General features: G+C 36.2%; 1 protein-coding gene across 1 annotated transcript in view; it reads left to right on the forward strand.

Moving 5' to 3' along the window:
* Window positions 1–16518, forward strand: part of HMCN1 (hemicentin 1) — a gene marked incomplete at both ends in the record, with an annotated part of 509757 nt that overhangs the window by 331513 nt on the left and 161726 nt on the right. Inside the window, 6 exons of the mRNA XM_084251187.1 lie at window positions 3385–3560; window positions 5334–5430; window positions 10629–10751; window positions 11543–11704; window positions 13064–13345; window positions 14616–14783. Coding sequence (XP_084107313.1) covers window positions 3385–3560; window positions 5334–5430; window positions 10629–10751; window positions 11543–11704; window positions 13064–13345; window positions 14616–14783 — 1008 coding nt within the window. The remainder of the gene's footprint in view (window positions 1–3384; window positions 3561–5333; window positions 5431–10628; window positions 10752–11542; window positions 11705–13063; window positions 13346–14615; window positions 14784–16518) is intronic.

A 16518-nucleotide genomic window follows, 5' to 3' on the forward strand; every position in this document is an offset into this window, starting at 1 on the left:
AATTTGTCCATCTCTAGATTGTTGAACTTGTTTCCATATAACTGTTCATAGTAGTTACTGATTATTCTTTTGATTTCTGCTGTGTCCATTGTGATTTCTCCTCTTTCATTTATGATCCTGTTTATTTGTGCTTTCTCCCTTTTTTCCTTTGTGAGCCTGGCTAGGGGTTTGTCTATTTTATTGATTTTTTCAAAGAACTAGCTCTTGGTTTCATTGATTTTTTGGATTTTTTTTTTAGTTTCTATTTCATTTATTTCTGCTTTGGTTTTTATTATTTCTTTTCTTATACTGGTTTTGAGGTTTTTTTGTTGTTCTTTTTCTAGATCTTTGAGCTTCAAGATTTGGTTGTTTCTTTGAGTTCTTTCTTGTTTCTTGATTTGAGCCTCTATATCTATATATTTTCCTCTTATTACTGCTTTTGCTGCATCCCATGCATTTAGGTAATTGGTGTCCTCCTTGTCATTCAATTCAAAGAATTTTTTAATTTCTTCTTTGATCTCCTCATTGGTCCAGTGGTCTTCCAGTAGTGTGGTTTTCAATCTCCATGAGGTAGGAGAGTTCCTTGCCTTCTTTTTATGGTTTATTTCTAGTTTGATGCCTTGATGGTCAGAAAAGATTGTTGGTATGATTTCGGTCTTGGTGTCTCTGTTGATGTTTGTCTTGTGTCCCAGTATGTGATCGATTCTGGAGAACAATCAGTGTGTGCTTGAGAAAAATGTGTACTCCGTTTTTTTGGGGGGTTTAGTGTTCTATAGATGTCTGTTAAGCACAACCGTTCTAGATCTTTATTTAGAGCTTTAGTGTCTTTACTTATTTTTTGTCTCATTGATCTATCCATTGTTGATGGTGGTGTGTTGAAATCTCCCACTACGTATGTGTTTTCTCTGATGTCTGTTTTCAGAGATGACAATAGTTGTCTGATATATTTTGGTGCTCCTTCGTTTGGTGAATATATGTTAATGAGTGTTATTTCTTCTTGAAGTATTGTCCCCTTGATCATAATTTAGTGACCATTGGGGTCTCTTTTTATCTTTTTGAGTTTGAAATCTGTTTTATCTGATATAAGTATAGCTGTTCCTGCTTTCTTTTTTGGTCCATTTGCTTGTAGGATTGTTTTCCATCCTTTAACTTTGAGTCTATTTTTATCTTTTGTAGCTAAATGTGTTTCCTGGAGACAGCAAAAGGTTGGGTTTTGTTTCTTAATACAGCCTGCGACTCTGTGTCTTTTTGTCCATTTACATTTAGAGTTAATATTGATATGTTAGCATCTGTATTTGCCATTGTGTTTGTCTTTCATTTGATTTTATTTATTTATTCTTTTAATAACTTTTTTTTTGGCCTTCTTTCGTTGTTATTTGTCCCTCTGAGGTTCTGGCTTTAGGACTCCTTGTAGTATATTTTGGAGTGGGGGTTTAGTCGTAATGAAATTCCAGAGTTTCTGTTTGTCTGGGAAGGTCCTTATTCTTTCTTCAAAGAGGAAGGAGAGCTTTGCGGGATAGAGTATTCTTGGTTGGCATCTGTTTTCTTGGAGTCTGTTGACTATGTCCCTCCACTCTCTCCTTGCCCGTAGTGTTTCTTCGGAGAAGTCTGATGTCAGCCTGATTGGTTTTCCTTTGAATGTTATCTGTTTCTTCCCTCTTGTCAGCTTCATTATTTTTTCCTTGACTTGGATTCCTGGGAGCTTTACTATTTTGTGTCTTGCTGTATTTTTCCTTTTGTCGTGGAAGTTTGGGTGTTCTTCTTGCTTCTTGTATATCAATTTTCAGCTCCTTCTTCATGTTTGGGAAGTTCTCTTTAATTATCTCCTTGAATATTTTCTCTGTTCCTACATCTCTCTCCTCTCCTTCTGGGATTCCTATAACTCTTATATTTTCTTTCCTCATGGAGTCAGATAGTTCCCGAAGTCTTTCTTCTGTCTTTTTCCTACGTACTTCTCTTTCCTTTTCTGTTTTGGTTCTTTTTATTTCTGTGTCTTCAAGAGTACTTATTCATTCTTCCATTTCATCTATTCTGCTTTCATTGCTTTCTCCAGAGTTCTTTAGTTCCTCCATTAATTCTTTGATCTCCTGCATTTCTTTTACTTCCCTCTTTAGGGACTCAATTTCATTCTTCTGATCATTGATTATTTTTCCCTTATCATTGTTTTCCTTTATGACTTCTGTCAGTTTTTAATCATGGCAATTTTAATTTCTCTTTCTGGAAAGTTCAGAAGTTCTTCCAAGTTACTGTCGTTGCAACCTTGGGGGTGGTTTTCTTTTTGTGGTGTGCTTTTTTCCTGAGGAGTTGCTAGGTTGTGTGTGGTTCTTCTACTCCCTACTGTCTGTTTTCTAATTTGCCATATGCATTGGGACACTGTGTTGCTGGTACTGGCCGGCATCTTGGGTGAACTTCTCCACTCCCTTCTGGCTCCTCCGGGAGCCATCTGTCGGTTTCAAGCAGTCTTTACTGAAGAAAGGTCTCTGTTCTAAAATGCAGATGCGAGGACATGCCCCCATGCATGCCTGGTCTGCCCCGGTAGTGGGTTCCGGCTCCCCCTCTGGGCTAGGACTGCAGGCCAGAAGGGGCCTGTCATGGGCAGACTTCCCAGCTCACCTCTGGCTCCTCAGGGAGCCTTCTGCTGGTTTCAAGCAGTCTTTACTGAAGAAATGTCCCTGTTCTAAAATGGCGATGCAGGACACACTCCCTGCGCACACCCAGTCTAGTAATCTCTTCTAAATGGAAGTCAAAGTACTCTGATCTGATTTAGTCCACAGGTGTACTGTGTTATGAGCCTCAGACTCAAGCCAGTATTCACTGTTCTCTGCTTTCACCTCAGTACCTCTCCCACAATACACTTTTGATCCTGCCTGCCTTATATATCCCCTTGTATATCCCCTTCTCTGGTGCAGTGTTTGGTCTTAAGAGCCCTTATGTTGGGGTGTACCAAAGTCAAAGACTGCACAGCAGTCACTCTTTCTTCTTGTGGGTTGTACTGCACCCCTTTCAGTAGGGCTACTGCTCCCATTGAGTACACTGATAACCAATTTTTCCCTTAGGGGTTTTTGAATTTTTGGTTTTATTTTTTTGTTGTGCATGCCTAGTGTATGTGAGCCCAATATATTCACCACAGCCATCTAGCCAGACTCCCTTGCTGAAATTGCTCTATCTTTTCACTTTGAAAATGATTTTAACTATGAAAATGATTTTTGTTCAACAGGAACACATTAATCAGTGATTTATTAACACTTGATTCTGAACCAAATGACACAAAGCATATGGTAGAATGATTATTATCCTACATCCTAAATTAATTAATGAAGTTATTCAATATATGTCCTGATATTTAATAAAGATAAACAGTGTGCTTGCCTGCTTTATCCTGAGGGAAAACTATCTTTCACTTAGTTCCACCAAATATTATGGGAGAAGAACAGAACGTCTCTGTCCTCATTAGCCAAACTGTGGAGTTACTGTGTGAAAGTGATGCTATTCCCCCACCAACTCTGACTTGGCTTAAAGATGGCCGCCCCATGCTGAAGAAACCAGGTCTCCATATCTCTGAAAATGGAAGTGCATTAAAGGTAAGGGTAGAGTCATGTATTTTTTCTTACATTATTCCTAAACTCTTATTTCAATATTATGCCTATTAAACTCAACTCTCCTTTTTACCATTTCACTTACAAGATTTTAAGAATGCTTGTATTAATAAGGTCTATAATATTTTTAAAATTTTATACTTAGTAAGATTTAACTATTTAATTGTTAATACATTTTTGTAGCCAGAAGCCACTTGAAACAAATGCTTCTAGGATAATATTGTGGAAATATTCTAGAGAGTATTTCATCTTTAGCCAATCAGCAAATACACATTATAGGTATTGTAAATGGGGACAAAAAAATACATGAAATATTCCTTGCTCTCAGTGTCTTCCAGTATCACATAAATATATGAGAAATTAACAGTTCAGTTGGAAAATGCTGTAAATTTGAGTTGGTACAAACAAACATATTGGGAAGATAATCAAAGGTGAGGGTGTAGTTACCTGGAAAACTTGGCTTTTTAAAAGTAGTTGGGACAAAAGACCCATTTAATGAAAACAAGTAGGCTAGTGTGGCTGAAAAAGCAAGTTAACAAAGTGAATGTTTAGAAATAATGTTGACAAGATTGATTTAAATAAAATAAGAGCTAATATTGAAAACCAGCCTAAAAAATTAAGATTCAGGAAGACAGCAGGCCATTGGAATGTTTATAAAATTCCCATTAATCTTCTTGAGAAATTGCAAGGATGGCTCTATAATCTGCCGACAGTTACTGTGAGGCATAATGGGGGTTTGAATACAGGGAGTATAGTTTCAGAACCTAGGCTACTAACCACTGCATCACATTGCCTCTTGGTAAAGGAAGGTTATTCCTGGCAGACAAAGAGAGTCTTGAGTAATGTATGATGAGTGTCAGCATGTAGGAAGCTGAGAAGTTTCCTTCCCTCCTTCCACCAGGAGGACAGAAGCATGGGAGTGAGTAGGGGGAGCTTGAAGGTATATATAGAAGTAAGGGGGGTGTAGAGCTTGGGAATTATCATCTGACAGTAATGGAACTAGTGAGTAAGGAAGGCCAGGATTACTGATGGAGATAAGTAGTATAAGTCATTTGAGCAATCTCACTTTTTTGTTGTTGTATGTGTATTACCTTATATTATTTATATGTAATTATTCAACATTTTTATATCCACATGCTTTATGTTCCCAACTAGATTACAAACTCAAATCAGAAACCATATTTCAAACTATATTACTTTGTAACTGCAGTATCTAACACAAGGGTCTAAGTAACTACTGAATGATCAATGAATGAATGATGAGTACATAGAAAATATTTAGTGATGTTCAATTATCTATCGAGCACTAAAGATTGAGACTAGTTGGTTATAATACATGTCTTGTAGCTTACAAACCCAGTCTGGAGAGGGGACATGAAATAAGCCAATAAGGGCATTATTTCACTAAGCATTATCCTGTAAATAAAAATATTGTACATTTTAAATCCATAAATAAGTTATTCAGAAGTGATTATTTTTCTTTTTTATCTGAATCATATTTAGAAGGCCTTTCTAGACCTTCAACCAATAATATTGAAATTAAAGTAAGTATGGTAGATGACAATTGTTGAATCTCAATAAGTTTTGAATGTGGGTGGTTGGTATATAGCCACCATTTTTACCATTGTCTCAGTTTCTTTATATGTTTGAAAGTCTTCAGAATGCAAATGAAAAATAAGAGATTACAAATAACATTAACAGGAAAATCCCAATACTTTGAATATAGACAGTGGTTCCAAAGCATGATTTTATTTTCAGATTGAAGATGCTCAGGTTCAAGACACTGGTCGGTACACTTGTGAGGCAACAAATATTGCTGGAAAAACTGAGAAAAATTATAATGTCAACATTTGGGGTAAGTGTAATCAGCCCCTATAAAGCATATAATATAGCCTGTGGTTTTAGCCTTTTATTCTTTGTGTCAATTCTTAAAAATGCCATCCAAATAACTAAAATTCATCTTAATACATTGGTGATAGCTATGGATATCATAAAAACTATAATCAGTACATTCAGATGTTGAACTGAGTATTAGCTTGTATAATTAATTCAAGAGCATCTATAGTTAGATTTCCTGATCCCAAACCTATTGTTCATTGTAACTGATGTAGAATGTTCTCCTACAGTGAGAATATTCTGATCATGAGCCTTCTCCATGAACTGATAGTAGGTTGTTCTATTGAAAATAAGTCAGAAGGTCAAGCTATGTATGTCAAGTGTGTGTGTGTGTGTGTGCGTGTGTGTGTGAGAGAGAGAGAAAGAAAGAGAGAGAGAGAAAAAAATGAAAGAATGTGCACTACAGGTGGGAGATGCAATTACTATGTTGATTAATGAGAAAAGCTATTCTCACTTGAAACTTTACCATCTGTCACTAATTAAAATATTTCTTAGGAGTAATTACTTTTACCTCAACTCCAACTGCCTTCTATTTGTTAATAAGTGTTCTCATTTCCAGTATATTCACCTTTATTTTACATACTTCTTTAAATTCAATTACAGCATATTAAGCCCACTTAATTTTGATTTTATTGTTTAAAATTTTAATTATTGAGATAATGAGTTGAAATTTGTTGCCTCATGGGAGCAGTGCAGGATGAGGTAAAGGTTACTCAAAGTCCATGTGGAGCAATGAGAAGCATAGAGGGGCTACACTGGGAAGTAATGTGCAACCCCATTCATGGGCCGTCTGTATTTATTTAGAACCAGGTTCAGAGAAGGTGGACAAGTATGTGGAGAAATGTATATGTGTGTGTGTAGGGGGTGTATGTTATGGGGTGTTTATTGTCTGGTGCAAGCTTGAGTGGAGTGACCAGGGGCTATTGCTTGGGGGGCTCCATTGTTCATGCTAATCAAAGCATACTATCTCTAGTCCCTGTTCTTTTTTTTTTTAATTTTTTTTTTAAGATTGATTGATTCATACAAGCACTGGGTACAGTCAGAAGCGCGGGAGGGTGAGAGAATTCACCAGAGTCAGAGCAAGATGCAGAACAGGCAGAAGGACCGAAGTACACTGCTGAGGGGAGCAGCGGGCGGCAGGAGAGGTCTAGCGTGCCATGTGGGACTCTCCTCTGGTGGCCAGGGAGCAGCCGGGGATCGAACCAGCACTGCAGAGGCTGCGGGCAGCTTCGCAACCCAGCGCTCAACCGCTGCGCCACCGGGGAGGCCCTCTAGTCCCTGTTCTTATATAACTTTCAGCTAATCTTTATATGTAAGGTAGCTGATCTTGCTGATCTGGCCATAATGTCTGCCTGCTGTTTTCAGCAGATACTGGTTTCCCAGTATGTTCCTCCTACAAGGACTTTTGCCCTGATGCAAGAAAATGCTGCCTGCTTGAGCAGCAAGAACCCTGGGCACCAAGACAGTAGCCCCATAACAAAAAGGGCTGGGATTCCACAAAATTCATTTTTGATTTATAAAATAACTTTCAAAGACTCATTTTTAAATAAAAATGGGTGGAAGAAATAATTTTATATCAGTGGAGAACTTTAAAATTACTCAGTTATGTGGAGAATAACAATTACAAATCATTTTTATCATTTAAAAATTAAGAATTATCAAAAAATATATAAGAAAGAATTATTAAAATTCTGAAAAGTGTTATAATTCACCCTGTAGTGGAATTAACTTCTAAATAACAAAATTTATTATATGGTAAATTTATATTTGCTAAATATTTAATTATGTGTCATAACTTATGTTCCCACCTCCTTCCATCCTTTTATCTCCCTCCATTCTTTTTCCTCTATTTTCTTACTTCTTTCAAATGAGAAAGGCATTCATATAACATTCAGCATAGACAAAACAAAGAACTAGATATTATCTGGTAAATGTTGAATAAATGGTGAGTGACAATTAGGAAGAGAGGTGAAGAATTCATTTTCTAAAATTCTGTCTTGGAGATCCCTTTAGACTGCCCATGTGAAGCTATTCTCTGTGCAGTCACAGAAAATAGTTTAGGAGAGAGAGGTCAGAGTAAAATCCAAAAGGGTGGAGATGTGAATTCATTCCAACAATTGAGATCTCTTAGAGTAAAAGGATATGTAAAGGAAAGCACTGCAATGAATGACTCACATGTACCATATAATAAAGGAAACAGAAAAAGAGACTCTAAATAGGAATCTTAGGATGGGTAGTCAAAGTAAAATTTGTGTCATGGAAATTAATGACAATGGTGTTGCCAGAAAGAGAACATAGACAACAAATAAGTTGAACATGCATGGACAGATGAATGTATGCTTGGATGGGTAATGTCACATTTTGCAGAGAAGCCAAATTCAACATAAACTATAAGGCCAAGTTTATGAATAACTCGACCAGTGTCTCTTAAAAAAGTAATAGTGGAAATGGACTGCATTAGATATAAAAATAAGTGATAGGGAAGAGAAAGTTGAGACGTGAAAGATGGGTAAGAACAAATAGGGGAAGAAACACAATGGACTAAGGTGGAGGACTGGGTGGTGGATGCACTACAGCGGTGATACCTTATGGAAATATCCAAGTATTACCCTAATAAAAAAATAAATAAAGATTCCCCTATATTCTCCTATAAGTGAAACCATCCAATATTTTTCTTTTTCCTTCTTACTTATTTCAGTGAGCATAATTCCTTCTAGCTCCATCCATGTTGCTGCGATTGGCATGATTATCTTTTTTGATTGCTGAGTAATATTCCACCGTGTATATGTACCACATCTTCTTGATCCAGTCATCTATTTTTGGGCATTTGTGTTGTTTCCAGGTTTTACCTATTGTAAATAGTGCTGCAATAAACATAGGGGTACAGGTGTTCTTTTAAATCAATGTTTTTGTGTCTTTGGGTAAATCTGTAGGAGTGGAATTGCTGTGTCATATGGTAGCTCCATTTTTATGAAATCAAAAATCAAAAAATAGATCACTCCAAAAGATATGTATGGTGTAACTCTATGTTGTAGACATAAAGAGATTAGTGGATTAATGAATGGTTAATCTGAAATCATTAATTATAGAGGATGGAAGTATTTCAAACACTTGCAGCATACTGTGTGTTCATTGAACCTAGCATTACTCATTGCGGAGCCTAGTGCAGTCTGTAAGTAATGAGGAGCTATAGATAGGAAAGATTAAAAGAGGTAGATTGAAAAGGATCTCTAAAATCAATTTGAAAGTATGGAGTTGATTCTACAGGCAATAAAATACCATACAAGGATTTGAAGGACTGGGATATTCGGATCTATATTTTAGGAAGGAGGTAAATAAACTCGAAGTATTTAAGATGTTGAACTAACAGGATTAATTGATTAGATGGAGAGGTGTGGAAACAAGAATAGGAAAAGCTGGATGTCAGATGTTGGTGTGGTTTAGCCAGCTGGGCTGTGTGGACAATAGTGTTATTTCCTTAGAGAGGGAACAAAGATGACTGAGTTCACTTGTGGGCAGGTTGTTTGACAATGTCTCTAAGGTATCCAAGTTGAAGTATTAAGTAGTCAGGTCTAAAAGTCTGTATCTCAGAAGGAGTTTGCATTACAGATCCAGATTTGCAAGTATTTGTACTAATGAAAGCCATAGGCATCTAAGAGGATAGAGTTTTGGATCATGTATTTCTATTGATGGCAATCTGTGCAATTCTCATTTTTGTCTGTACTACTTTCCCTCTGGTGTAGGTGACGACAGAGTGCACTAATAGAATTCACTCAGTAAAGGTGTGGCCAAATAGCAAGGGCAAGAGTGCAAGCCACTTAAAATTATTGCTTGTGAAATCCAAGCTAGATAGAGAAGTCAGTAAGCCAAATAGATTGGGAAACTTCTGTGAGGTGAAAGGATTAGAGATTTAATTAGGTCAATGAACTTATAGTTGGAAATAGTTGAATAAAAGCACTGGAGGGCCTCACTCGTGGCGCAAGGGGTTAAGACACAACCTATGACGCTCTTTGCAGCCACTGCAGTACGAGTTCGATGCCCCAGCCATGGAGCTACCCACATGACACAGCAGACCTTTCCTGTCTCGCCTGCTGCTCCCCTCAGCAGTGTATTTCAGTCAATCTGCCTGTTCTGTTCCCCACTCTGTCTCTGGTGAATCCTCTCACCCCTCAAACTGCTGGCCTGTATCACAGCTCTTGTATACATAAATAAATAAATCTTAAAATAAACAAATCAATCAATCAATCAATCAATAAAAGCACTGGAAACAGAACAGTTTCAAAGAATGCTTTAAATTTACAAATTTATCAGAGAGATACTTTAGATGATGAAAAGGGTATCCCTGGCAGAGAAAGTGATGATCAGAGCAAGGAATGGAGGAGTCAGGTGTTTCAATAGATTATACGTGCGAATGTATTCTCATATTTTCATCGAGGAGGCAGGTCTTCATGTGAAGAGGAAGGATGAAAAGTTCCAGACTTTTCAGTGAATGGAAAAAATATTACAGGTTCACAGAGAGTGGTAAGAAAGAGAACTTGCTAGTATGAGCCTCAACGGATTAGAGGCTTTCACATGAGGGGAGTGATGGAGTGGTGGTTGAACAATGACTGGAAGATACATTGAGGGGGTAAGGAAGATTCTTCCATTCCTCAACTCCTTAAAGCTAAATGTCTAAATGTCTATTATATGAGCTTCATTTCAAGCCACTCTGAATGTTTTGATAATTAAGGTTCTATCTTTGAAAATGAGAAATGTACTGCTAGGTATTTATTCTACCTATTAATGTGGTTGTACTGCTAATATTATTTCCTTACATCATGTGATTGGGAATTTTTTTTAAATATGTAAAATTTGGAGGATATTTTATATTAAGTAATATATTAACTAACTTTAAAATTGCATTTTTTATTATTAATAATTTATTTTATATAATTCTTAAATCATTTTTCATTTTTGCACAATGTATGCATTTTCATTTTGGTTATATTCCCCATACAATTGCACTCCCCCCTTATTTTGACCCTAGTCCTTCCTCTTCCCACCCCTCCCCTATGCCACCCCCTGACACCGGCGGTAGTGTCTCTGGTTTATAGTTGCTTGTTGATTTTGATTTTTACTTTGTATTAATTAGTCTTTTTCCTGGTCCCTTTGTTTCAGTACCACCAAATATTTATGGTTCTGATGAACTTGCTCAGCTTACCGTTATTGAAGGGAATCCCATTAGTCCATTGTGTGAATCAAGTGGTATTCCACCCCCAAATCTCATATGGAAGAAGAAAGGTTAGTTCTCATTCTCATTCTTGGGCATTTATAAAATTAATTATAAAATTAAGCAATTTTTTATTTTGTTTAGCACATGTCAGTTTATTATCATGCTTTCCTGGGGTTTATATACTAAAACAATAGACAGCATAATTGCTTTATAGTAAATGTGCAACATGTAATAATTCTTCTACATCATCCAGATGAAAATACTCAGTTTGAACTTCCTGCTCCTAAGAAAAAATAATTTTCTCCGTCAATGGATAACTTTTTAATCAAATGCATCATAGGATAACTATAATGATCAAGAATCCATCATTCCAAAAACTACTTTTCTATAGCAAACATTTTTGCTGTAAATGTGACAGCTTTCCAGGGCATGTTAAGATTGAATTCTACAGTTGAAGAGACTTTCAATCTATTCATCAACACATATTTATTTGTGTCTATAAAGTGTAGCCAGACCATCTAACTTTGTAGTTGATGTTTAAAATCAACTTTTTTAACTTAAAACTTTTACTGCTTTAAGCATTTTTTTTTATTTTCTAAGTATGTTTTTTTTTTAAATGCAGTATTTACTGAAAGAAAAATTTGCAGAAGATAATCTTGGTAAACTTTTCCTTTTTCCCCTCCTTATTTTCCTATACCACTTCCTCTTCCATCTTTTTGCATAGGACTTAGATAATTGGACTAGGATGTAAATTAGCAAGTATTTATACTTATCAGAATATCTACACAAAATGCTCCATATTTTTGCCTTATAATTTACCATTTGTTTTGCTTGGTTAGCTTTATTTCTGTTTTTGCAGGCTCCCCTGTGTTGGCTGATTCTGCCGGAAGAGTCAGAATTTTATCTGGAGGTAGACAGTTACAGATTTCAATTGCTGAAAAATCTGATTCAGGACTTTATACATGTGTGGCATCAAATGTTGCTGGAACTGCAAAGAAAGATTACAATCTGCAAGTTTACAGTAAGTCATTGCTTAGCCATGCTTTGACCCAATTTTCTTTTAAATCTTTCCATCTTTCCCTTTTACTTCATAATTTCAAGATGCATTCAAAGTGATGTGATTATAATCTGCCTTTCATAGATCTGCAAATTAAGTTGTGCTGACATAACCAAAGAGCAAGTACTTATTTCTGTCTTTTGCTTAGTTAGTAATATAGCTTTCTACTCCTCATTCACTTGCCAATGGCAGACACATCAATGTAATTTGTTGGAAGCAGGATAGAGGTTGCATGAAATGGGAAATGATGGCATTGTATTATAGGATATATTTCCAATATATAAAAATACCTCACTTTAAATCATATTTTTTATATAAGACTTTACATTTTTAAAATATCTATATTATCTCATTCTTTACCTGTGATACCAGACAAAGCTATCACCTCCATTTTGTCTATGTAGACACTTAAATCAATAGAGGTTCCCATGGCTGACTGAGGTCACAGGAATTCTGTGTGGTAGGACCTGGTTCTAGAACCAAGAATGGCTAACACTGATCCATTTTTCTTCCCACACACCTATGTATTAAATTCCTTCTAATTTTTTTCTTGGATTCAGTATTGATTAGGTGAATCAACAGAATAACTGGTGATCGGTGACTTAAACAAATAGATGTGTATTTTCTTACAAAATGGGAAGCCTGAGGTTGGCAATCAGTGTATTTGATCAGCAGGAATCTTTGGTTTAGGAGTCTCCAGGGCTTTCCTTCCTAGACTCAAGGTGGTGGTGACTACAGCTATGGTACCAAGTCCACATTGAAAGCAAAAAAAAAAAAAGAAGAAGAAGAAGAAGAAGAGGAATTGGTATCTTTCCCTTTTAACCAGAGAGCAAAATGTTTCCCCCAACCACCTTCCACCACAGTTTGAATTTTATAGGCCTGAGCTGATTCACATGACCACATCAATTTTCAGAGAAGACTGAGAAAGTCTTCGCTTTTCTAGTTCCTATTCTAGAAGGTGGAAGATAGAAATTAGTAACAGACATTGTGGCATGAGCTAGGCTACTATATCTATTTTAAAATTAGTGCTAGGAAGACTTCTGTAAATCAGAGTTAGAAGTGATAGATTCAGTAGGGAAAGTAACAAACACGGAATTCTTTCCTCACTGTGTTGACAGCTTTACTTTCAGTTTGAACCCATTTGGAAACATTAGGGAAGAAACCTCCTTCTCCATACAGCAATGCCACTCCAGTTAGTCCATCTTTTTTTGGTAGCTAATATTTCAAAGCCAAAAATGAATTTAATATTGGTTGGTGAAAATTCCTACATGAGACTTAACAGCAAATATTTCCTATTTTGTTTTTTTTCTTTTTATTTCCCAGTTCGACCCACTATATCTAACAGTGGCAGCCACCCTACTGAAATTATTGTGACTCGAGGGAAGAGTGTTTCCTTGGAATGTGAGGTGCAGGGTATTCCTCAGCCGACAGTGACTTGGATGAAAGATGGCCGCCCTTTGACCAAGGGAAGGGGAATGGAAATACTGGATGAAGGTCGTGTCCTTCAGCTGAAGAACATCCATGTATCTGACACAGGTCGTTACGTGTGTGTGGCTGCTAATGTGGCAGGGATGACTGACAGAAAATATGACTTAAGTGTACATAGTAAGTATAATAAGACTCAAAAAGTCTATTTACTTGCTGAAATAGTCTGTTACATCCTGAACAAATGATTTCTATCATTTGTTAGTCTTAGTGTTGAGTCTTTTATTTATTGTCTATTATTTTCCACATACATCAGTCTCATTACTTATCCTTCTTTACCTGACCTCCCATTTCTTACCTTACTGAATTAAGTATGTATGAGATATTCTTTGGGAAAAGCACATGATAACATAAATCATTGTTATGTTCAGTACTCTTGGTCCAATGCAGTCCCAATTAAATTTCTTTGACTCTGTGTTTTCCACATTAGTTGACTTGGCTAATATAAATTTAGTTTTAGAACTTGAATGACTCAGCATGTTTAGCATGAGTTATACTTATGTCAGCTTTAATATTCTAATCAAGGAGCCATAAATATCAATATTTACATTACCCCATTTGACCAAACATACATGTACTCAGGGTCATGTATTTGTACATATACCATTTTAATTGAGTTATTTTAGAAACACTACTAATTTTTTTTTAAATATTTATCTATTTATGCATACAAGAACTGTGGTATAGGCCAGAGGTGTGGGCATGAGAGGATTCACCAGAAACAGAGTAGGGAACAGAGCAGGCAGGCAAAATTTCATATTTTTTTTAATAGCTAGGTAGTCTTCTGCTGAGTATGCCACATCTTCTTCATCTACTCGTTGTCAATGGGCATTTAAGTTTTTTATTGAGTAATTGAAAATGGTGCTGCAATGACCATGGGGGTGCTTTTTATGCATTCTCCAGATAAATACCTAGAATTAGAATGCTGGATCAGTTGGTAGTTCTATTTTTCTATTTTTAATTTCTTTAGGAACCTTCATACAGTTTTTCCATAGAGGGTGCACCAGTTTAAGTCTCCATCAATAGTGCACAGTAACTTGAATTTTAAGATTAGAATTTTTTGTTAGAAAACCCTGCATATAAGAAGGTCATGAATCTACATTAGAAATATACCAGAAAGGATGCGTCACACGTAGAAAATCATTTGCCATTATTATAATAACAATGTGAAAGTCATTTACTGCTATTAGTAGAAAGAAGTGACATTTTACTTGTGGGAATGTCACACTAAAATACTATTAATAAGCTCATTGTTGTGATTATTTATTTTGCTTACTGTTGATCAGAAAATGGATTCCTATTATTATTAATAAACTGTCATATTTGGTGTCTGATTTATGTTATCTACCTTCCCATTTCTTTCCCATTTTTGTTTTCTTCTGTTTTACAGCCATTCCAAGCATCATAGGAAACCATGGCACACCAGAAAATATCAGTGTGGTAGAAAAGAACTCAGTGTCCTTGACTTGTGAAGCTTCAGGAATTCCCCTGCCTACAATTAGTTGGCTTAAAGATGGGTGGCCTGTCAGCCTGAGCAGCTCTGTGAGAATTCTCTCAGGTATTAGAAATTCTTGTGGCCTGATAATCTGTTTAGCTTCATGTGACAATGATTTATCCTTAATTTCTCATTTTTCATTATTTTTCCTTCTGATCTAGTTGCTTAATATAATGCCCACTGATTACATTAAGAAAAAAACTACTTAGAAGGGCATCAGAAGCTATAGGAAACCTCTACATATTTCTAGGTCCTTTCATAAAAGAAATCTTGGCATTTTCTTATGACTTCAGATATGGAGATGCCAGAGCATGTGTGCTACCATGAGTTACCAACCCTTTTGAAAAGTACTAAAGTTGAAAGCAGAGTCAAGAGTGGACCACATCCCCGGGATTTCATAGTCCAACTTATTCATGCTTCTAACCTGAGTGGGTTTTAGGTTTTCAGGATGGGATCAGTTTCCCATAATCTAAGACCTAATAATTATTGTAAAAGAGATATTCAGTTTAGTCCCCTTTTAATTATGTAGGAAAAGCTATGAGCTTTCCTCTTTGGCTTGGTGTGAGCTTGGAGAGGGGTATCTCAGGACCACAGGAATCTGCACGTGACCCCTGTTAGTAATGACTTGGATTCATATTAAGAAGATAATCTTGCCAGGTTTGTGGTTATTACAAAGCTTGGGTTATTAGAAGAATGCCTAATATGTTGAATGAAAGCATCTGAATTTAAACACATCTCCTGCTGAAACTTTAACATTAAAACTCACAAGATGGAAGTTAAATAAACTTCTGCACTCACATTTAAAAACCAGTGGTGAAATTTATGTGAGATAACTTCAGAATTCTTCACGTGAAGAGACCACTGATTTGTGTTAGCTGTTAATATGTATTATCAGTGTAATGTGGTTATTAAGAAAACAAATTCAGGGCCTCCCTGGTGGCTCAGGCAGTTGGGCGCCGCACTGTGAAGCTGTCTGCAGCCTCTGCAGCATGGGTTCAATCCTGGCTGGCCGGTGAGAATCCCACATGGCGTGGCAGACCTCTCCTGTCTCGCCTGCTGCTCCCCTCAGCAGTGTATTTCGTCAGTCTGCCTGTTCTGTTCCCCACTCTATCTCTGGTGAATCTTCTCACCCTCCCGCACATCTGGCTTGTACCTGGGTTCTTGTATAAAAATAAAAAATAAATCTTAAAAAAAAAGAAAGAAAACAAATTCAGTATTCTATCATATTAATGGAATACATTTCCCCCAAAAAGAAAATTAAGAGACCAGTTGTACTGTGGACTTAACTTACCTATCAGAAAGAAGACTCATTGACAGTCTTTTCAAAGGAGAGTAATCAAATTGGTAAATTATTACAAAATAAATTATATGTCAAAAAATAAAGCTTATGTGACCTTATGCTACAAAGTGAAAATTAAATTTAAACACTTAAAGAACCATGGTATAGAAAAAACATTGTGTTGATTCTATCTCATTTCAGAGGTTAAAAATAATAACAGTGTATGGAAGATTCTAGGGACAGATTTGGGTGTCAATATTAAAAAACTTAAAAACATATCTATATATTTTAAAGTCAAGATGAAATAACTACTTTAAGAAGTAGTGAGCTCCCTGCACTAATCTATTCAAATAAAGTTTAAATTCCCACTTTTGAAGACTTTTTAAAAAAAGATCCTTTCCTGATCTTTGAGTTAAGTATACATATTATAAGATTCCTCTGCTTTTTCAAGATCTTACTCTATATCTATTAATCAGGAGCTTGATTAGGAATGTGCGTGGCTAATAACCACATTTACTG

Source organism: Talpa europaea (genome assembly GCF_964194135.1).
Source record: "Talpa europaea genome assembly, chromosome: 12".
NCBI classification, from domain to species: Eukaryota; Metazoa; Chordata; class Mammalia; order Eulipotyphla; family Talpidae; genus Talpa; species Talpa europaea.